The sequence below is a fragment of the Neolamprologus multifasciatus genome, chromosome 3 (genome assembly GCF_963576455.1).
Source record: "Neolamprologus multifasciatus chromosome 3, fNeoMul1.2, whole genome shotgun sequence".
NCBI lineage: Eukaryota > Metazoa > Chordata > Actinopteri > Cichliformes > Cichlidae > Neolamprologus > Neolamprologus multifasciatus.
Window position 1 is genome coordinate 19,052,127 of NC_140441.1, and position 23,267 is coordinate 19,075,393.

A 23,267-nucleotide genomic window follows, 5' to 3' on the forward strand; every position below is an offset into this window, starting at 1 on the left:
TTTGCAAAGGGGTCAAACAACAGTACGGAGACTATGACAGCAGTCTGAATGCTTTTCTGACAAACAGGGACTGTAAACACAGATCAAATTATCTGTTGGCTATAGTCACAGAATAGATTCGTATCACTGTGTGCAAAAGATCATTTGTGCATCAACGTGTGGTGTAGCTCAAAAATGACATAGTGAAGTAGCACAATCCTAAAAAATTTCCACTGCATTTCTCATTTTGATAATCAGATTTGCGACATAAACATCACTCCCCAAAACACTCAGACAAGTTTGACTGAGGTCATCCCAGTGTGTCATACAGAAAGCATGCTAATGCCACTCCTTGCTGCGTAACAAGCAGCAATGAGACAAAACGTCCATTTTTATACTAAAACCTGTGATTCTTCATCACGTCCTGGCTGAGGCGCACACTTAACCCACTCATCTGACAGGGAGTGATCAATATACCTTGGCAGCATCAGATTTACACACAGCACTACACAACAGAGAAAACGACAAACGCAATGAACACATATTTAGCTCATGGCAGTGGTTGGGTTGAGATCCTCATTCTGTGACATGTCCTTCGTGTCTGCTGTTCTGTTGTCCCAGAACTGGACGGAAGGTCTTTTATTTTTATCGATATAAATCAGGACTATTTGATATTTAAATTTAGTTTAGTTTTTTTTATTATTACTGTATGGAGGTCACCCATTTAGACAAGCTTGATTAAACTCAGTACAGGTATTACAATAAAAAACACATCAGATCACAGCTCGATGCCCCTATGTGGCAACAGGTAGGCAGTAAAAATGAGGTCTAAGGTTAGGTTTTCCACTGATCCATGATTACAGATAAGTAATAAAACAAGATTTTTTTCTCACCACTTACCCTGACGTGCTGACAGAGGAAACATAGCCGCCACTGACCTTTGAAGGACCTGGAAACCTACAATTTGTCTTCACAGTAGGAAATAGCTTGTGTGAAAAGCATAAGTTATAAACTATCAGGTGTGTGCGCTGTTGGTGCAGCTGCACGTCTCTCCTGGGCCTCTCCTCCAGCCTCGCCGTGCTCGCCGTCAGCAGTGTTGATCACATGGAGATAGAATAAGATCATATGGAGCTTTTTCACTAAGTGAAGTCAACTTGACAAAGATATGTAGCAGAATCTTAAAGTTTTCCATTGCCAGTGTTGGGGAGTAACGGAATACATGTACCGCCGATACTATTTAAAATACAAAATATGAGTAACTGTATTCCGTTACAGTTACCGTTTAAAAAGGTGGTATTTAGAATACAGTTACTTTGTTGAAATAAATGTTTCATATTGTGGCGGGTCAGGACTGTTTGAGTTTTGTTTGACAGCTACGTTCTGTTGTTCCAGGTGGCAGCGTTACGGTTGCCATGGTTACAGGGTGATGCTCTCTCTCTCTCTCTGCGTGTTTCCTGGGTGAGAGAGGCCTTTTTGTTGTTGTGCTAAGCTAACAGGCAGAATACTACAGTTATAGCTCTAAAGAATGTAGCATCATCGGCAGTGTAGTCCGTGCTGCAGGGAGAATGGACTTTATGGACGTTATGTGTCTGTGAGCGAGGGAGGGAGAAAAAAGAAAAGTACGAGCTGTCATCGAGCAAAAACGGGAGCTGGAAGCATGTGAATATAATAATACCCACTGCAGCCAAGAAGAGTGCCTGACAAGCCCAGTTGTAAGTAAGCTATTAAGACTCGACTGTACACCGTGTTCGTGTTTAAATCCAAAAACAATAAGTTCCGTTGGAGCAGCCTTTCAACGCCTCTCTCTGTCTCTCGCTAGCAAAGTTGACCCAGACAACAAAGTAAAGCTAGTTTTCGGCTATGAGCCCAACACGAACCGATGTATTAGCCAGAGGTCCCTTTACTATGGTTCGGAGCCGCGGACCTTCAGTAACAGTAATAAATCACAGCAATAGTACATTCATGTAGTTGTAAAAAGCATGATAATATATTAAGTAATCCAAAGTATTCAGAATACGTTACTCTCATTGAGTAACGTAACGGAATACGTTACAGAATACATTTTGGGGCATGTATTCTGTATTCTGTAATGGAATACATTTTAAAAGTAACCTTCCCAACATTGTCCATTGCAGGCAGCAAAGAAACACTGACCCATAGTTCTTACTGTGCTATACAGCTGGTATCAGGTCATCCAAGAAAGCTTTGATCTATGTTGAATGACTCTGCTGCCTTTGTCTCTGTGCATGCAAAAAGTTCCAAAAAGATGCCTGCTCTTTGCGTAAGTGTTCAGTTTTTTCCTGGCATACTTGTCTGTCATTGGAAATAGTTTTTTGTGTGTGTGTGTTAAATATATCTACAGATCAAGAAATTAAATAAATATCTGTGGGCTGCCCTGAGGTCACAATCCAGGACAAGCAGGCAGTCAATTCAAATCCACTGTTGGATGATTTTCTTTTAATGGGATGATTTATTTGAAATCATTTGCATCCCCTTACCAGACTCTGAGGCATCCACAACCTCTTTAGATGTTGGTGATGAGCGTGAGGCCGTGGCAGTTCAGTGACACCCGTCAGGGTTCTACTTAGCACCCAACACTACAGTAAGAGATCCATCTCCTGTTTTGGTCTCTGTGCTCCTGCGTGTTTGCTCCTCCTCTACTTTCTGTGTGGTTTGCAGTGTTTGACTGGGCTCTTCTTCTTTTCCGTCTTCATGACCTGGTCTTGTCTCTTGACAAGACCAGAAAGTTGCTCAATGTATTTCAGCTCTAAATCTGCAATCTGTACTGTGATAGCCAAGCTACTTAAATACAACTAACCCAGCAGTTATGAGGCCAGAGCTACTGATGCTAATGATAAACAATTTGTCATGCATTTCAGAATTCCAGTTTATGACTGAATAAGAGGATGGAGGGCTGTTTAATTACATCACTGGTACTGTTTCTCTGTGCCTCTAATCACTTTTTTTTTTACTATAATTAATACTAATGCTGCACCCACTGAGGAGCTCTCAGGAAACTGATTTTTTTTTTAAAGTCAGAAGAGGTTTAAATAATTGGCTAAAAAGCCGGCTGTGAAACTTGACAATCCTTCAGCAATAATGGAAAGAGCATTTTAATAACCACGTTTTAATATCCCTCAGGTTCCTAAAATGGCTTTATGTAACCTTGCTAATTGTTTTTCTTTGCTGAACTAGATGAAGTCTGGTTTTAACATTTAGTCCCAGACAGCGACTCGACCCAGACCCGTATGCACTGCATCTTTATTTAACCCCTAAACGTCTGGTGTATCCTATGAGTTTTTGAGACTTGTATATCATCAGTGCGATGAACCTACATATGCTGCACAGTAATTTTTTAAGCAGTAATATTATAATAATAATTAATAATAGAATTTTTTAGATTGTCAGAGCATTCAATAAACACTCAATTTTCATGGTTTGGGGCTTTAAAGGGTTAAGTCTATGCACGTGCATATGTATATTTGATTTTGTTTATATCCGTTTTTGCCTTTTGGCATACTGCAAATGAGTAGCCAGCAGACTTCCTGTTATGTTTTATAGGGACAGGGTGGGTCTGCTTTACTGATCTCCAGGGTAGCGGTGTGAAACAGACATAAACAGTCATTGTGTCAGTAAGGGCTGGGGCCAAAAGACCACAACAACAGCATCAGCAACAGTGTCGAGCTGGGATGGGTACGTAACCTCCTCCACTCCCCGGCCATGTCGCAGCAGTTAAATATAGGGCAGCGGGTTGATCAGATGATCTCTGCAGATGCAGAGCAGCAGGAGCATTTTCATCATTTCATTTCTTCCAAGAAACATAACAGAGTGGGGTGAATGGTGGGAGGGGGAGAAGTGATTTAAACAGGTCATTAAAATCCACACATTGCTACACACGTTACGACTGAGCAGTTTATGTCCATCTCACAGCTGAAGCATCGGTTGTGTTTAAATGCTGTTTCATCTCTGAGGAAGTTTCTATTTACTGATCGCAGTTACTCAAAAACTCCAGAGAACTTTCTTCCTCACTGTGCTGAACCTTTGAACAGGCTGAGCAAATGATTGTGGATCCACATCAATATTCAGCGACGAAGCCACTGAGCAGGGAGACGTGTGAGCACCCGGTCAGCTATACGTAACCTCAGGATGTCCATTTCAACCACAGTATGGACTTTATGAGAGGCACTCGCCTTTTTAAGGAGCCACAGTGTGTCTTTTGTCCTGGCTTCCGCCCCTCACCCCCAACCGGTCACCGTAGATGGCTGCCCCACCCTGAGCCTGGTTCTGCTAGAGGTTTCACAAATGTTTCAGATCATCAAACAAATACACGATCTGTGACTTGACCTTAAAAATTCAGTTCATGCTGGAAAACCCTCCAATGTGGCTGAATTACAACACGGTGCTGTAGAAGACTCGTTGTCAGTTATCGCGAACGTTTGATTGCACCCTCGCTTGCGGAGGCTGAGCCAACCAGTTATAAAGTTTAGGTTCATTTTTTTCACACAGAACACTTTTTCCCCCCTTAATAATAAACATCTTCATTTAGAAGCTGCATTTTGTGCTTACTTGTGTTATCTTTGTCTAATATTTACATTTGTTTGATGATCTGAAACATTTAATTGTGACAAACATAGAAAAATAGGAAATCATAAAGGGGGTAAACACTTTTTCACACCACAGTGTATATAGTCAAATCTTTTAACAATGTCGTGCTTCTGAGTAGAAAAAGTAGTTTTGAAAGCAGCATTTTTCAGTCTTCCTTCCTCTACTGTGTTTTTATTTTATTATTTTTACTGCCTGCTGTCTGAAACAAAGACTTCTGAATGTCAGTGCATTACGTTCAGCATTGATGGTGCGTTCTCTTTCACAATACATGACTGTCTCTCTTTATAACTGAGTGGTGTTTGAGGACCTTTGCTATGTGTTACATTTGTTACAGTCTCAAACTAAATGTATTTTTTTAGCTTCAAACAGCAGAAACACAGCACTCAGAATACATTTAGGTTTCAAATTGCAAATTGTTAGGCAATCTGGTAAAATATGATTGTTGCCACACACTGATTGTAAAAAAGAAGATCAGACACCAGCGAGGGAGGATAAGAAGGACAGACGCAACAACATTGTCATCCCCTATGTTGCCGGTGTATCAGAAAAACTCAGGAGAGTTTTCTCCAAGCACGACATCCCGGTGCATTTCAGACCCAGCAACACGCTCAGATAAAAACTGGTTCATCCGAAAGACAAAACTCCAAAACACAGACTTAACAATGTGGTGTATGCTGTACAGTGCAGCGAGGAATGCCCAGACCTCTACGTTGGAGAGACCAAACAGCCACTTCACAAGCGCATGGCACAACACAGAAGAGCCACCTCCACAGGACAAGACTCAGCTGTCCATCTGCATCTTAAGGATAAAGGACACTCTTTCGAGGATGCCAATGTTCACATTTTGGACAGAGAGGACAGATGGTTTGAAAGAGGAGTGAAAGAAGCCATCTATGTCCACTGTGAGCGACCATCTCTGAACAGAGGCGGTGGTTTACGACACCAACTCTCTGCCATCTATAATCCAGTTTTGAGTTCCCTTCCCAGACGCCTTAACGCCCACTCACATCCTGGGCCATCTGACCTCATAAATTCGCATGATAAGGTGGGGCCAGGTTTCACAATGAACTAACCCGAAATTCTGACTGATTAGGACCCACACCCAGTTTCACACCTTGGCTCAGGCGATTAGAGGATCATCAGGGGGTCCTTTTGTCCCTCTGTGGGGGGATACTCCCACCAGGTTTATATCTGGGACTCTCCACCATTTGACCTTAGAACTGAAGAAGCTTCTCGGATGAGAGGTGAAACGTCTTCAAGTAACTTAAAGAAGTCCAGATGCTTTTCTTTGCTAGCTCCTTTGACTATGATGACCTGGATGACTGAGAACCTTCACAGACAGATTGTATAAACAATGTTTTTATTGTATCAGCGGTCTGGTTGTTGTCTGTCACATACACAAAACAAACCCCAGGGAGGCGCTTCTCACTGCTCGGCTGCAGTCCCTCGGAGGGCCTTACCGTCTTTGACATTTGAGCCACAGGGTGATGGAAGCTGTGTTAGAAAGACGCAGCAGTGAGCGCCCATCCAGACGGGACAACACGCAGCTCAGCCCTTGACTCCTGCCAACAAATAATTCATACCGCTAACATTTACTTTGTTCAAACGCTGTCCGGCCTTTCTCCCCCGCCCTGTCTGTGAACCCCAAAGCACACGTCTGAGCTGAAAGAAATCTCTAAGGGAAGCACGCAGTTAAATACTGAAAGTTTACAGGAGCTTTTAGAGTTTTTATGCTGTGGGCGAAGAGAAGATCCACCACAGAGCTGATAATCTTTAAATAAAAATACAAAGACGTAGCTTGAAATCAGCTTTATAGTGAGTAAGTATACCTGAACGTATACCTGCCTTTCACAAGACAACATAACCCAGAGGTTTAGAGAGCTCCAGCAGTGAAGCCCACCAGGAAGCACTGCATGTTGGCAGCCTTACAAAGAAGAAAGAGGACAGTGATATTTCAAGGCTTCAATTCCCAGAAATGATGTAACGTTGCCTCAATAAAACTCGCTGCTTGGACCTGAATCTTATCTTTGAGGCTACAGGGCTGGAAATTAGAGTTCAAACGACGATGTGCAGAGCTCTGCACAAATTAAAAATCCAAACAAAGTCAATGAAAAGTCGTGAAGAACGAGTCGATCAAAAGGCTTCATTCTTTATCTTCTTCAGCGGTCTCGTCGAGGGTCGCAGGTCATGTGCTCCGTGGGCAAAGGCGCAGCTTTCAGCCTGCAGGGGGCAGCCCTGAGGGTGGTGAGCGTGAAACCAGCAGAGGCGTGTTTTCAGGGCACCCGGGGCGACGGGCTTCCTTTTAACATCCGCCCTGAAGGGCATCCTCTCCCGCCAGTCTCTTATGTAGACACGCCCTCCTTCAACTAAAGAGGAGTGACAAGAGGGAGACACAAAATCTATCAGATTTTGATTTCCTCCTCCCAAAAGATACAAAGAAATATTTTCTTAAAAGAAAGAAATTAGGAGAAGAAGACAACATAGATGCCTGGCTGTCAGGGCACCGGGGTAGAAAAAGTCATGTCTGCGCTGATATAAGATTCTCACCTTTCGAGGGTCATGCACATTTTTATCTATTATCAGAAAGAAATGTCAACTTTGTTTTTATCTCAAGTCTGACTTTGCTTGCACTCTAAGCAATTTCTGTATGGGAGGGGATCCAATTTTCTCAAACTGATCCCTCGAGACCAACCAAATTCCAAATGACGATGGTAAAAGCGCTCATTTGCCCTCTTTTTCAATCAACAAAAGCCCAGTGTGATGCCATGACGCCAAGCAAATTAACTCTTTGCATCAGATGATTCAGAGTTTTGGCACAAGTACGCTTAAATATGCTTTGATATCAGTGTTGTTGTTCTGGTGGGGAAGAAAAGGAAGGCATACTTCTCACCCTGCTGTCTGACACTTTTAACCAGGAATAGCAGCAAAACACACTGCTTTACGGTCAACGACAGTACGACTTCCAGGACTGCATTTTAAAAAGTGTTTGTCCAGTTATTTTGAAAGAATTGTGGCTTGGATTGTTGTTTCCAAATTGTGGTTCTGAGCGCGAGACTTTTTCATGAGTGAATAAAATTTGAAAAAAAGATGTTGTTGCCATGTTTATCTTTAAAAATAGTCCCTTTTAAAAGTCTTAAAAGCATACACTGTAGTTAAAAGATGTCAACATATGGGTAAAATTTTGCAACCTGGAACGAGGCCATCGCCACCTTATTGTTTTAAAGAAGTGCCCATATTTAGACCAGGAGGTGGAACTAATGCTAGCTAGCAAGCTAGTATGAAGAATTAGCTTACATACATTATTCACTGTGATGTTAAATAGGATGCTCATTTTAGATCAAACAAAATGTTCGTAATGGAAAAACTGGACAGCTGACTCCTCTGAGGGCTTTTTGTACTGACGAACACTGAACGAGCAAGGTGTAAAAAAATAAAGCATAAACTGTATTCTAATTAAGACGTTCTTTTAAGGATCTATTAAAGAAGACTTGAAACCAGAATTTAGGAAGATAGACTTTTACTCAAGTCATAAATCAAACGAGAAGTAGAGTAACTTTGAAATATCCCCAGAATGTAGGGTAAAAGGCTCCATCTTTTATATACAGTCTATGATTTAAATTGTTGGGAAAAAAATGTCAAACAAAATCTTTTTTTTAAAAAAGAAGCTAACGGTTTTTTATTTAACACCCTTTCTGTTACTCATATAACCTCCAGTATCTCTCTCACTGTCACTGGTTTCATTTAAGCACTATATTGTACTTAATGAACAGTCTAGTTCTCAACAATACAACTTTCAAATGAACCATCTATAAGAACGTAGAGAAAAGCTACCTCTAAATACTTGATGATTGTTCCTCAGAAGCGTCTGAAGACCTCCGCACTCTTTCTTCAGGAGCCGCAGGGTTTCCTGCCCTAACAGCCCCGCAACCTCGCTCACAGAAAGGCTGCCTGAAGGGCAGGGAAGAGGGACAAACAATGAAAGATGGGAGTTATACATGTGCAGGAAGAGGTCTATTGATTTTATAATCATCAATGCATTAACACAGTGCTTCAGCATGCACAGAGATCGTTTTTATCCAGCATTTCAGACAAAGAACCACTCGGCTTGAGTTGATGTTATCGACTGTTCTATGACAAGAAAATGCGAGCAAAGCTATATATACACATAGCTACTCTCTACTGTAAACGGATCTTTATATACTATCTGTCAGTGTTTGTCAGAGCTGTGAAGTATGCTCAGTTAAAGCCGTTCCAACAAGCTGTCAGGGCAGCTGGAACGCGTTTTGCCAGAGTAGCCATTTGAAAGCCTGAATCATTTTTGTCACCTCTCCACTGGGGCAGAGATTTTAGAAAGGAGAAAGAGAATATGTACAGTTCTAACCTCTAGGATTAGCATAGTATAGATGACAAACCCCTTTGTATTCACACATACTTTCGCACTGTGGTTATAAAGATCTTTTGGCATTTCTGGCCTTGCCCTTTTTACACCACAAGGGGATTCAATCTGAGCTGACCTTTGGTTTATACAAATGACAAACTTCCTCCTTTCTCTGACGTATTGGAGGGAGAGACACACCACATGATTTCATAACTATATTCGACTTAAATCTGCATCTTCAGTGATATCTTCATCGTACTTCTGTGGTCACTCGCTGCAATCCCTGCTGGCTTAGAGATGATATGAATACTGAATATGAATGAAAAGCACCGTCTGACCCTCTGATCCAAAACTCAGTTTTCCAAAAACTGTTCAGTTTCAAACTCTTCTGCTTGTCAGGTCTCTGAACCTCGTCTTTCTGCCGTTGAAATTCATCGAAAAACATATTGTCCACCCAAATACATCCTAATTTTAGTTGGCCAAATTGCTGCGTTAATCCCTAAAATATGCGACACACTCCCACATTCACAGACACTAGCGCAGCCAAACCCAGTCGTATGCTGCAGAGTGTGAAACTGGGCAGACTCTCATCCCACAGCTCTGACGCCAGGGAGCTCCAGGCCTTGATATAATATCAATACACCGTTTAGAGCTGCCCTTTACTGCCTACAATGTTAATGGGGATTAATGGAATAGGGACAGTATTGACAGAGTAGATTCAGCTTGGACTAAGACCAGGTGCAGATGAGTATTAATGGCTTGGCTCAAAGTACAGTTGGACTTGTTTGTTTGAAACTATGCCTGTTGTGTAGGATTGTTTTTGTTGTGCTGAAGGAAAAAAAAAGAGAGAAGAGCTCAGCTGTGATTTCCATCTTTGCAAAAACTGCAACGCTCACAAGGCGTGTAAAGATGACAGGACATATTTCTGAGGGATGACATACTTTTAGGGTAATATTTGTCTTGAGCAGAGGAGGGGTAGTGGACATGGAGCTGCCCAGGCAGGAGGAATAGAGGGAGGCCACAGAGAAGATTCATGAATGTAGAGAAGGAGGACATGCAGAGGGTTGGGGTGACAAAAGAGGTTGGAGGCTGGTGATTTGTTGTGGTGACCCCTAAATGGAGAAGCCAAAAGAAGAAGAAGAAATCTATATACTTCTGGGAGGAGGAATCATAGGGTTTGGAGACAATGGCAATGCTATGATTCTGCAAACCATTTAACTTGCGCATAAAATGGTCACTCAGACAAAACAACAACAGAAGTCTCGCTTTTTTCCATCACATTTGAGATCTCTTAATCGGTCTCTCTGTACACGGCTGCCCCCCGTCTCTCTTTGCAACCTCACTGCTAGCTCACAGAGCAATAAACACAGCAGAGAGAGAGGAAAGGAGACAGGCTATTGCTGTGCCAGGAGAGCAAGATGTCCCTGCAATGCAAAGGAATAAGTACGCGAGCTTTTTGCTAGACCTTTAAAAAAAAAATCTATTTACAGGGTGATGAAAAGTTGGGAAATGATCTGGCAAAGGTGCAAAGCTAGTAACAATCAGGTGAACTGAAACATGAACTTGCTATATCATGATGCCACTGTGTTGCCTGGCAACCTAAAAAAAAAAAAGGCCTATTGGCATTTATATAGTAATGCAGGACACTGACATGTACTAGAACCAATAATTACATTATTATTACTAATAAAAGTTAATATGCATGCTTGCTGAATCCTCTTATAGTACCCAATAAATAATATTTACACTCATCTTCATATATCTATGGCTCGAGCATGTGGCTTACACATTTCCCTGCCAAGCGAAAGATCCCCCGGTTCAAGTCTGGGAGGAAGTGCATCCAGCACATCCAGATCAAACGTGCGGAGCTACCTGCTGTGGTGACCCTTTGCGAATAAGGGAGCAGCTGAAAGCAACTTTAAAACCGGTCTTTATATGAATGACATTTTGGAGACAAAAGCCAAAAAACTCAGTTTGGATTTTTTCAACCCAACAATCTGAAAAATATTTGGTTTAAACTGAAGGAAAGCAGAAAATGTTCCAGCATGTAAAAGAGTGAAGTGAAGCGTTCACTCATCAAAAACACACAGCGCCCGCGCCCTTCCACGCAGGCTGCTTCTATTCAGTACAATAGCGTGTTTTCTGTACCACTGACATTTTATTGAGTTGACATTTAGTGTCGCTCGATGTACAGCTACACACAGATTTTCATTCTCGGCGTGATTACATAACTCTGTGACTCAGCACTACAGCACACATGAATTAGTAACTTGCTTCATATTTACAGTGTCTCAGAAGAGCTGTGAGATATTTTTAAGTTTAATGCACAGGAAGCACAATATATGCAACTGATATAAGCAGCAGAGACACTACTAAGATGTTTTAACTTGCTCAGTGCAAATCTTTTAAATAGAACTTGTCCCAAATGAAAAAGGAAAGAGTCTGATTGATGTTAAATAGGAATTTTCATTTCAAAGAATTACTATAAATCACTGAGTATCAGTCTTATGATACAAACCCAACAATAGTTGGCCAAACAGGAAAAATACTGACTCTAATGCATAGTGAAAACCTGTTTGTTTCTGACAGTTTCAGAGCTCAATACGTATTATTTGTTTGTATTTACAGTAAAAGAGATAAAAAGCAAAGATAAAAGAACATCGTCTGACGTCGCACCAGAGCCATAAAGCCACAGAAACAAAATGATATATAAAACATTCGCTTAAGTGCCAAAAAGGGATCCATCACCATACTGAAAATGATTAGACTTTTTGAAGATGCATTAAAGAATAGACAGAAACTAAACTCCAAAGCACTTTAAATGACTCCGAGACCCATCTGGATTTATTTAACATGCGCTGGCTCCCTCTGAATTTAGCCTTTGTTCGTGCACAGCAGATAACTGGTAGGAATCCCTCAATACAAATGCATGCTCATGCATAAATCATAGATGGTGGTGCATTATTCATCCAGTCATCTCCATACAGAGTTACACTCTCCCTTTATTCACTCTCCGTAAAATTTTCTACCTTTAATTCCACCGACACCCCGACAAGAAACGTTCTGTTTTAATAATAGCAGGCTTCGTGCCCTTATCTCGTTCATTACGTGTGACTGTGTGTGAGTGTGTGTGTCAGCGGGGCTGCAGAGGTGTTGACAAAGGTGATTGCGTGGGTGCTGTGAAAGTAAATGTGTGTGCGTGTCTGTGGGTGTTTGATACGGGCTGTGTGGTACGCAGCTGGCGGAGGGTGTGGCAGAGTTCAAAGAGGCGTCGCTCTGTGTCATCAGGTCTCACCGGATGATGCTGAGGGGCAGGATTGTAATCAGCGAGGTGGGGGGTCAGATGGGATGATGGACGAAGAATGAAATTCAAAGTTCAGGCTGTAGGTGCTGCGGATGTAATGGTGTAGCTGGTGTGTTTTAAAAAGTGCTGACACTATATGTAACGATTGATTGTGACGGTGTCGTTTCAGAGGCATCGGGTTACATCTGCACGGCACCATACGAGGTAAAAAGCACTCACTATGTAACTGATCAAAGGCATAGACTGTGTACAAAAGATGGAAGCAGCCTCGGGGGTCTGAAAAGTGACCACGGTAGGGAAATGCCCCAAAAACCTGCATTCTTTGTAATGGACAGCAGAGGCATCAAAGCACAACAACAGTTGCCTCAATGTGCTTTATATTATAAGGTAAAGACTCTACAATAATAAAGACAAAACCTTAATCAGTTGACCCCCTGTGAGCAAGCACTTGGTGACAGTGGGAAGGAAAAACTCCCTTTTAACAGGAAGAAACCCCCAGCAGAACCAGGCTCAGGGAGGGGCGTCCATCTGTTGTGACTGGTTGGGGGTGAAGGGAGGGAGACGGGGAAAAAGGCACACTGTGGAAATCCAGAGTGGTGCATAAAAACAAAGAGTAAAAAAGGGTGAAAGAACAAGAAACACTCAACAAGCCCCTGGCAACCCAGCAGCGTAACTAAGGGAGCACTCAGGGTTACCTGATCTAACCTTAACTATAATCTTTATCAAAAAAGGAAAGTTGAGAGCGTGTCTGTCTCCCACATTCAAATGCACGCTCCAATAAATCACTGGACCCGTTTCTCATTTTCCCTGCAAAATATAAAGAAACGAGGTGTGGCTGAAGACTTTAGCAGAGTACTGTACACCAATGTGGTGAATACATTAGAGGCAACGAGACGTCCACTAATAGCCAACCATTAGCTTCGAAGCAAAGGGAGAGTAGTGAATCTGTCTCCTGTATATGTGGACAAGGCTTAAATAGTGTGGTTCACAACAGCTGCTTATCCAAAGACATTAACATCCACCTACCAGCCCTTATACAGCTTTCTTACATTATATACACGTTCAAGCTCATCTAATGTTCTTCTCACCTCTCCAGGAGAAAACACATTATAAAGTCATTTTGCCTTTAATTACAGGTTGATACACTTAATCACAGTGAGAGAAGTTAATAAAAAATAGGGGTGATAGATGTTTTTGATATGCTAAAACTGGGTCATTTACATAGCGCCAAATCACTACAGCGGTTGCCTCGCGGTGCTTTTTTTGGGGGGTAAAGGCAATAATTAATAATAATTGGGATATAATATAAAAACGTGACAATGTCTTTAAAAGCTGTTTTTGGTGCGAATAATTGGTCAATTTAGCCGACTGCTAGGTGGTAGTTAGGCAACATGATGACATCATAATATCTCATCTAGACAAGAACCTTCAGGGGCCTAAGATGCATCTGAGCGCCAGGTCTTGATGCTCAGACCGGGCACTCAGATGCATCACACAGAGAGTCTTTCTGTCTTACAGGCAAATAGGAACACTTCACAGGCACTGATCCTATTCTGGATTTAACCTGTGACTCAGTTCAGCAGCGACTCATGTCAATCATTTTACCTCCTTGGTTCCAGTCACAGCAGGATCCTTCTCCATCGCCCGCGGTCATTCCCAGAAGAGCATTAGCAACCCGCAGAACAACACCGTCAACAAAGTCCCGTGGGAGAGCAGCACAATTTCGCACCGCTTCGACGCGATCTCGCGGCTGGAACCCGGCTCCCCAGGAGCTCCCGGGGGTGCCGTTACAGCTTCCGTTCCCAATGCAACAGTCCTCGTCATTACTGACGTCTGACCTCTGAACTGTGACCCCGGGAGCAGTGCAGCGGCTGTGGATGTAATGAGCCCTTTGTTGCTCTAACTCAGGTTCATCAGATAACTGATAGTTTCTTGACTTTCCTAAAAGACACACCTGCAGAAAAAAAAGAAGTGTGAGGGCGACTCCCTGTTTTGGGAGTTCAAAGAAATCATGCTTTTTCTTTTCATTTGAAAATGTTCACATGAAATCATTTTGTGGGAGAGCTTTTGCTGATATGAGCAAACTGAGTGTTACTGATGAGCAAACAGCAAAGCCCAGAAAATAATAGCTTGTTCTTTTTATGGCCACGAGTATATTGTAGCTATTAATGGCTACCCGCTAACAGATTTATTGTTCCCTCTGGGATTATAAAGACATCCTTGATTTATTGTACGTCTACACTAAACGAAGCCCAGGTGGAGAAAAGGCTGGGAAGCACAGCTGTATGATTTACTTCAGCCATCCACTGATCATAGCGCTGAGAAGTGTTTCCACATAATCCCAGGATTACAAAAACATGTAATGAATTTACTGACAAACTTCTACAGGTACTGATTTTCTGTTCTATCGAAATGTAAAATTCACCCTCCCGCCACTTTAGTATCTTTAACTGCTTATTTGCTAATAAGCTAATCGCATGACAGCAGCTGGTCAAGACAACCTGATGAAGGTCTAAGCTGTTTTGAGCTGACAGGAAGGTAACAGTAACTTAAATAGCCACTCATTCCAACCGAGGTGCAGAAAGGCTACAGCTACAACAGTTGGGCTACAGCAGCAGAAGACCTTACTAGCTGACAGGAAGCTGAGGCTACAGTTCACACAGACTTTCCACACAACAGCAGACTGGAAAACCATCGCCTGATCCAGTCTCAATTTCTGTTGTGACATTCAGACGGTAGAGTCAGTATATGGTGTAAACATGAAAGCATGGATCCTGCCTCGGATCAACAGGCAGTCTTGGCACACTGTGGGACATTCAGTACTAACCAAATGTTAAACACCCCAATCTGCATGTGTTTTGTTGTTACCATGTCCATACATTCATGACCACAGTGTAACACTCCATGTCACAAAGCTCAACATGACAGCGAGTTCCCTGTACTCAAAAGTCCTCCACAGTCACCAGAGCTCAACCCAACACAGCACCTTTGTGATGCGGTGAAACGGCAGATTCTCATCATGGATGTGCAGCAACTGTGATGCTGTCTTGGCAACGTAGCCCTTTTGTGCTATTCTGAAAGAAGAGTTATAACTTTCAGATATGTGCAGGGGAGAGATGCAGTTCAGGTGCATTATGGGAAACGTCATAACTAGGGTGTGTTTTAATTTTCACAAACATTTTTACACTTTAAACCTGCACCTATTACAGAAGCCCACCAAACGGATTTCTCTCTTTATTTCTTTCCCTCTCTGTCTTGCATTAATTATTTGATAGCTGACAGCAGAGCTGCGCGGTAGACGGGTGTAGAGAGAAGAAGAATTCACAAATTGCTGAACTAATATGATGTGATTTGTTCTGGAGCACAGACTGAAAGAAGAAGGAAAAAAAACACAGGCCGGGGTCAAACAAATGTTTACAACAAGGCAGATGGATTTACTGTGAAGCCGCCTCCACTCTGTTTTTGTCAGCCTACCCGTTTAGTGGAAGGTATTCTCAAACAGTCTTCGTCAGTGTTGAAGCCACAGACTTGGCTGACCTCAGCGATGAAGTCGATGTATTCCTTGTACTGAGACTTCTTACACTGGCGTCTTTGGTATTTTCCACAGAAGTCGAAGAAACAGCAGGGGAGGACAAAGTAGCGGCAGGAATAAGACGACCTATAATTTGAAAAAGAAGGGACAAAATAAATCTACACAGTGCCGATCATTACTCTTTAATGCAGTCAGACTACAGAGGACTTGTTTTACTTAAGCATTTTTCCACCTTTAACTCAAACTGTTCAGACAGGAAGCGACACACACACACACACACACACACACTACAAGAAATCATCATCTGCAGTCTCAAACAAGGAGAAATCTGACTCCTCACACTGAGGCTCAACATCGCCATCAGGTGGCCGTCTCAGTAAACCCACACACGTACTCTTCACACATCACCCCCTGCCCATAATGTTATTCCAAAATTGGAGAGATCAGCTGGCACTTGAGCTGCTGAGTGTGATTGTGTCTCCTGATGACTCACCTGGCTGCTATAACTGGGATCCACGGTGTGAGCTCGTCCGAATGGTTCCCAATCAGCCAGTCTGTACCCGGGAATAAGAAGCTCTCGCTGGGAGTAATTGCCTTTTCCTGAAATAGCACAGACCCAAAGAGCACAAGAGGTCCTTAGAGCAGGAGTGATGCACACCGGTCGAATTTAATATCATTTAATACAAATAAGTCTTTTTATCTTCTTAGACTTTTATTTGAGATGCATTTAAAGTTTTGGGTTGGTTTTTTTTCTTTGGTTTGGTTTTTGTTTTTTTTATAATTGCAATTAGAAAACAACTACAAGATCCCAACAACTTTTTTTTTGAGAGTTTATATAAATCCTTTCATATTTAACAGATGGCCCTGACACACACATCACAAATGATGAGAGTTAAGAGGCTGTGAAGTCCAGAGAGCTTCCGAATAAAGGTTGAGGACTGAGAACAGCTGCCCCGGGGGCACAGAGAGATTGTTCTACCACATCCGCTCCGCTAAAATCGGTCAATAATAGATGACCTGAAATGGAAGCAGTCAGCAGCTTGTTGTTAAATGAGCGGCTGAGGACAGGAGGCAGACAGGAGAAAGCGGCGTTTTCAGGGCAGGTTTCTCTGGAAATTTGTGTGTGTCCACATGTGTATGCAAGCTTCTGTGGTAGTATTTTCTTTGTGCAGCTTAATACAATCATAAAAGCAAGAATCTCTTAAGTATACTACGAGAAATATAAGTGCTGTGAAAAAGTATTTCTCCCCTTTCCCTTCCTAGTTTTGTGCATAATTTTAACACTTAAAATCCACTTTTAATATCAGAAAAAGGTAAAAAGCAAATACAAACTGCAGGTTTTAGATTACAATTTAACTATTAAGGGTTAAAAAAAAATCCACTAAACCACAGCGAGAGCCATATTCCCCAAATGGAGAAAACTTGGAACAGTGTGAACCTTCCCAGGAGGGGTCGGCTTCCCAAATTGACTCCAAGAGTACTGACAACTCCTCCAGGAGGTCACAAAGGAACCCAGAACAACATCTAAAGACCTGTAGGCCTCATTTGTCTCAGTTAATGTCAGCGTTCATGATTCAACGATAGAAAGAGACTGAGTAAAAACAGCATCGATGGGAGAGAACAAGGAGAAATCCACTTCCTCCGTTACATCTGGCATAAATCGAACAAAGCAAATCATAAAAAGAACGTCATACATGGGACGACCATCGAGTTATGCCCTAAACCTCAAGATCTGAAACACACCAGCAGGTCTGCCTCTAAATGGCTCAGATAACGGCACTGTTGCCTCACCGTCGCACACGTCCAGGTTTCTAACCCACCATGTTGTCAGGCCTTTCTGTGTGGAGTCTGCATGCTCTCTCTGTGTGACCTAGTCAAAGTGTGGATTTAAATCCAACTGAGATGCTTTAGCGTGACCTTAAACAAGCAGTTCATGCTGGAAACCCCTTAAATGTGGCTAAATTAAAACTATTCTGCAAAGATGAGTGGGCCAAAATTCCTCCACGCTGATGTGAGACTCACTGCCAGTTATCACAATCACTTGATTACAGTTTTTGCTGCCAAGGGTGGCAAAACCACATTCATAGGTTTAGGGGGGGCGATTACTTTTCCACACAGGGCCGTGTATGCTTGGATAGATTTTCGTTGCCCTGAATAAATGAAATCCTCATTTAAAAACTGCACTTTTTATTTATTCAGGTTGTCTTTTTCTAATTTCTAAACACATCAGGAAGAGGAAAAATACTTTTTCACAGCACTGCAGGTGTAAAATTCTCCCTGATCATTACTTTTACATCTTTATGAGTGCTGCATTGTACTTTTTTAATTACAATAAATTGAAGCACAAAGTGAGGACACAGAGTCGAACGTTTCATGCTCGGCTCGCTCACCTCCAGCAGAGTCTGGGGGCCGTACATGTCCCAGATCTTCCTCCTGCGAACATCGATGCCCCTTCCAGGGTGCTGTAACACAAGACGGCCTGATGGTCAGAGAGGCTAATCAACCTCAAACACATTCACACACTCAGCCAAGTCAGATCAAAAACATTAAAATTTAGAATGTGCCCCTTAACGACAATGGCCGGCCGATATGTTTCTACTACCAGATCTGGATCTGCCCCGGCGTTTCCCCCTGTCTATAAAAGGCTGTCAGTGTTTACCTCACCTGCTGAGTGAGAGATGTCCATCTTTATTTACGCTTTACTTTGTCAAAGGAGATCGATACGGGTTGAGCTGCTGTTTTTACCGCTGTTAGTTTCTGTTAGCCAACAAAGTTGGAATCAAACACTTACTGAATAAACTCGCATCCAATGTGAGAATGTAATCAAACTGTTTATCAGAGGGAAAATGTGACCTTTAAACTCTACGTTATACTAACTGTTGTTGTTGCCAGCTCATTGTCAGTTGCCTGGAGATACGAGGGTCGCATTTCTAATCTGTAGAAAATATGTAATAAAAATATGTAATTGGGACAATATCTGTTTACCTCAGCTAAATCAGCATAGTTATGAAAATGTTTGTCTTCAGTTCAGGAAACAAGGTATGAGATGTTGGTTTGGAAAAATATTCAGCGATGCTTCATCTCCTGCTTTGCGTTTGTGTGGGAGCCCCATCAAAAACCTGTCCATTATCCATTATGCTAGCGCCTCCCCTGCAATGGCTCTGCGCCCCCCCTAGGGGGCGGGTCCCACACTTTGGAAAGCTCTGCACTAACCAGTGCCCACTCCTATATATTTTTAATGGATCCATTCTAAGTTTATATGAACATATCCGTTTGTTGAAAGAGACACTAATCTATGTATATTTATGAGTACAACAATCTTTTTTTTTTTAAATCAAATAAACTAAAAGAAAAATACTGACTGTACCTTTAAGACAGCGCTTCTGGCTTTCCTAAAGTTAGTGTGAAATGTTTTATATGTGACCACCATATACAGGGTTATCAAATATGAAGAGTGTTCTCATACTGTGGATGATTTTGAAGACTTTGTGGGCTTTAGGTGAGAATGTAACCAGGAAGTAGCTGCTGTTTGTTTGAATTTAGAAGAAAATCAGTGTTCAGTCACCAGTGTGCAGAACAAAAACTGACGATTCAGTCACTCATAACGAAGATCAAACACTCGGTCCAGCGTGACGATCTGGCCTAATAAACTGCTGCTTTTACATGAATTCATCAAGCACTGAACTCACCCCTTCATTGGTCAGAATGTGAACCAAGAGGCCATTTCCACAGCCGAGGTCCACAAAGGACTGCCTGGCAGTCAGACCTCTCTCTGCTCTCTCCTCGGCCCACAGCACCTGCAGCAGCACGGTGACACAGACTCATGGTTAGGGAGTGACAAATGCTGCTGATGCTGCTGATGCTGCTGATACTCGTGACCTACGGATGGATTCCTAAGGTCAAAGGTCATTTTTCACATTCAGGTTGATTGATTTAGCTTAAGTTGCATGACCCTCTGACACCTGACATAAGGTCATGTGAGTTATTTGCTGTTTTTACCTGCGCACACAGTACCTGTATGGACATATTTGTTAATTATTTCAAAGGCTAATTCAAGTATAATCGTGATAGGATCCACTCATTTGGTGAAAAGAAGATTATTGGAAGGTTTGAACTAACCAGGAGATACGTAGCAATAGCAACATCCTCATACACAAACTTTTCAGGATCTGTAACCTCAGGCCAAACCTGGAAACAGTGTGAAAAATATATATATCACCACAAGAGAATAGGACGTAAACAAAAGAATAAACAAGCCTCACATCATCCATTCTCCTCACCTTCACCATGGCCTTGTACTTGTCCTTCAGCTGTTGGTACATAAGGCTGTACTTCTCCACTGGCAGCAGAGACAACGTGCTCCTGAACTCGCTACTCCTGCACTCGGTGGCCCAGCGCACCAGTTTAGGCAGCAGGTCAGAGGACAGCCAGGGCAGCTTGGGGTAGGCGACGCCATCAGAGAACCAGGAATCGACCGACAGCGCACACAACTCCAGGGACCTGCAGATAAAGCACAAGTCATCTACAGTCTTGTGCTCATTTTATGCTAACTATACTAACATGTATATTAACTGAGAGTTTGTGACGTCGCCTTTCCTGAGAGCGCTGCTTCGAGTTCACTTATATCAATATCAGGAGGATTTTTAAATATGAAAAAAGAATTTTAAATATTAATAAGAAAAAGGAGATAAACCCAAAATAGATTTAAAAAAAACAAAGACAATGTAACAAAGTTTGAACAATAAGAATAACAACTGTAAATTATACTCTGTGGTTTAAATTTTCTTATTGCTGTTGACACTGAATGTCTGACCCATTTTTAAACATCAGTGGTGGACTACAAAAATAATAATACTAGATGGTGTGGTATAGTATGGAATATATGGTGAAGACCCTCAAAAAACCCTAATAACTAGTCTTTCATTCATACACCCACTGTTAGGTTTGCCTTTAGCGCCAACTTGGACCTCTTTTGCATTCAGAGCTGCTTTCATTCTTCATGGCACAGATTCAACAAGGTGCTGGAAACATTTCTCAGAGATATTGGCCCAAATTGGCATGACAGTGTCACACTTTGATAATGTGTGATGAATCTCCTGTTAAACCACATTCCAAAGGAGCTCTGTTGGACTGAGATTGACCGCTGAGTGGAGAGGTGGAGGTAGCATTTGGATACGGTGAACTCATTGTCATGTTCAAGCAACACCAATGCTAAATTCTGACCTACAAATAGGATCAGAAGAAATCAAGACTCAGACCAGATGAGATTTTCCAGTCTTTTCTTGTCCAGTGAAATGCAGCCTCAGTTTTAACAGGAGTGGCACCTGGATTGGTCTTCTGCTGTAGTAGACGATCCACTTAAATGTTTAATATGTTGTGCACTTAGAGATGCTCTTCGGCATATTTTTGTTATAACAAGTGTCTATTTGAGTTACTTTTGGCTTCCTATCAGCACGAAGAAGTCTGGACATACTCTGACCTCTGACAAAAAGAAGCAGAGCTGCAGCTCATTGGATATTTTCTCTTTTTCCACTCCATTCCCAGTAAACTCTAGAAATGCCAGCAGATCAGCAGTTTCTGAAATATTCCGACCTATACATCTGGCACCAACAACAATGCCATGCTCAAAGTCACTTAAATCACCTTTCTTCCTCATTCTGATGCTCAGTTTGAACATCAGGATTGTATAATCAGCCAGTAAACTATCACCCAAAACCAGGCATTTCGTCCTGTATGTTCTAATGTGCTGTAAAGATGATGACTGCCGACTCACCATTCCTCACAGTCCCGATTGCAGAGCTGAATCTGATAAATGTTGCCTTTCCTCAGAGACGCTTTTCCCTCTGCATCCTCTTCAAATGGAATAAAGGTCACTCGTTGTCTACCAAAGTCTGCAGAGAACAGGAGAGAAGGCATTAGAAACAAATATAACTGATACAACAGTTTGTAGAAGTGAGAAGCTCTTACCTTTCAGAATAATTTCTTTATGCAGGTTTGTCCCATAACAGTTTACTTTGGGAATAAGTGTCCTGACGCTGGAGGACCATGGTTTGTCGGCTTCGTGGGCAGCTGAGGCCCCAGTGATCACGAAGAGCAGCACATCTGTGAAGAGTTCAGGATCATGCAGCAGGAGCCGTAGGTCGTCTTGGTCCACATCTTTGCTGTCTGTCTCTTTAACTCCACAAAGACGCTTGTTTACAACATGAGGTTTCTTTATCCACACGTCTACGGCTGACCAGAAGCCATCGGGGAGACTCTTACATCCTCCCGGGAACTTTATATCGAAGAGCTTTGGCATAATTGAGCAGGCGAAGCATGTGTGTTTACAATCACTGAATCAACTTCCGGACAGGAGGTTTTTGGGGGGGTTGCACCGATATATGTTTCCAAGAACAATGAAATCAAAAACGGATCATTTACGATAAATCCTACTTTGGTCCAAAAACCTTTTAAGAGCTTTATTTAAAAGAAAAAGCGAGAGGCGGCTAGAAAAACACACTACTATGTCGCTGAGTGATGACGTTTACACCAGCGACAAAACTCTATCATCTACGCGCCATGCCCAATAGAGGGTGCTGTTTATCTTTTTCTGTAATGACTCTGTAGTCATTCAGGGGTTTAGGGGGATGTTTTTGTTTTGTTTTTTGTTTTACTAAATAGCGAACAAGTCAAATAGAAATCACTAGAAGTATAAGAAGATTATTTGTAGCCTTCACTAAAGCTGTTTTTGTACTGTGATGAGCTCTGAAACCTGACCGAAACTCTTCAAATAAACCTTTGCTCTGCCGATGATCAGTATGCTGTTTTACAAGGTTGGAGATTGGCCCAAGAAAGCTAGGTCAACTGATGGCTTTTTAAGCAACGATTTAACTTCCACCAGCTTGGATGTGGAAGGAAAAGTAATGAACACGGTGTTGGAGTGTTGCACAGCAGCTGTTCTCATGGTCAGAGTTGGGTTACACCAGGTATAGCAGAGATTAATGTGATTTTTAGCGGAGGATGCTTAGATTCATTCACCAAATTCCTCCTTCGTACCAACTTTATAGTATCTATTATAAGTTAGTATGAACATTGTACTGTCAGTGTAGAGGATGGAAATCAGCCAGAACGTCTTGTTGAATTCAGTTGTGTAAAACCACAAAGAGCAGTAAACCTCAGAGCAGCAGCAGCACAGATCAACTGATCACAGCTTGTGCATTAAGAAAATCTACTGGCGCTCTCTATAGAACTTATTCTGAATTGTGAGTTCTTCTCCTTGCTGAACCATTTCAACTGATTTTAGGATTAGTCGACACTAATATATAGATTTCTTCATAAAATTAAGGCACATTATTAAAATAATCTCAGCTCTTCATGTTTCTTCTCGCTGTCTTCAAGCTTGGACTCTTCCCTTTCTTCTCTTTCAGCATTTGTGCATTTCTTTGGCAGGCTTTATCAAACATTGTGTACGAGCCTTGATTTCTTTCTTT

The 23,267-nt window shown here is 42.1% G+C and overlaps 1 protein-coding gene across 2 annotated transcripts; it reads right to left on the reverse strand.

The window, feature by feature from the left end:
- On the reverse strand, positions 1–22,363 carry trmt44 (tRNA methyltransferase 44 homolog). Of its 2 annotated transcripts, XM_085153767.1 has the most exons (12): positions 21,766–22,363; positions 21,572–21,689; positions 20,079–20,298; positions 19,918–19,986; positions 19,488–19,595; positions 18,189–18,260; positions 16,292–16,398; positions 15,741–15,924; positions 13,872–14,220; positions 9,904–10,074; positions 8,416–8,532; positions 1–6,950 (listed from the first exon to the last, which is right to left on the reverse strand). In XM_085153767.1, the coding sequence occupies exons 1-12, from the start codon at positions 22,094–22,096 to the stop codon at positions 6,718–6,720; spliced, it is 2,079 nt and encodes a 692-aa protein (XP_085009893.1). In that variant the 5' UTR covers positions 22,097–22,363; the 3' UTR covers positions 1–6,717. The 2 variants fall into 2 exon arrangements, with proteins under 2 accessions (XP_085009893.1, XP_085009892.1); XM_085153766.1 differs by lacking the exon at positions 9,904–10,074 and having other exon boundaries at positions 21,766–22,356.
- Positions 22,364–23,267: the final 904 nt, after the last annotated feature.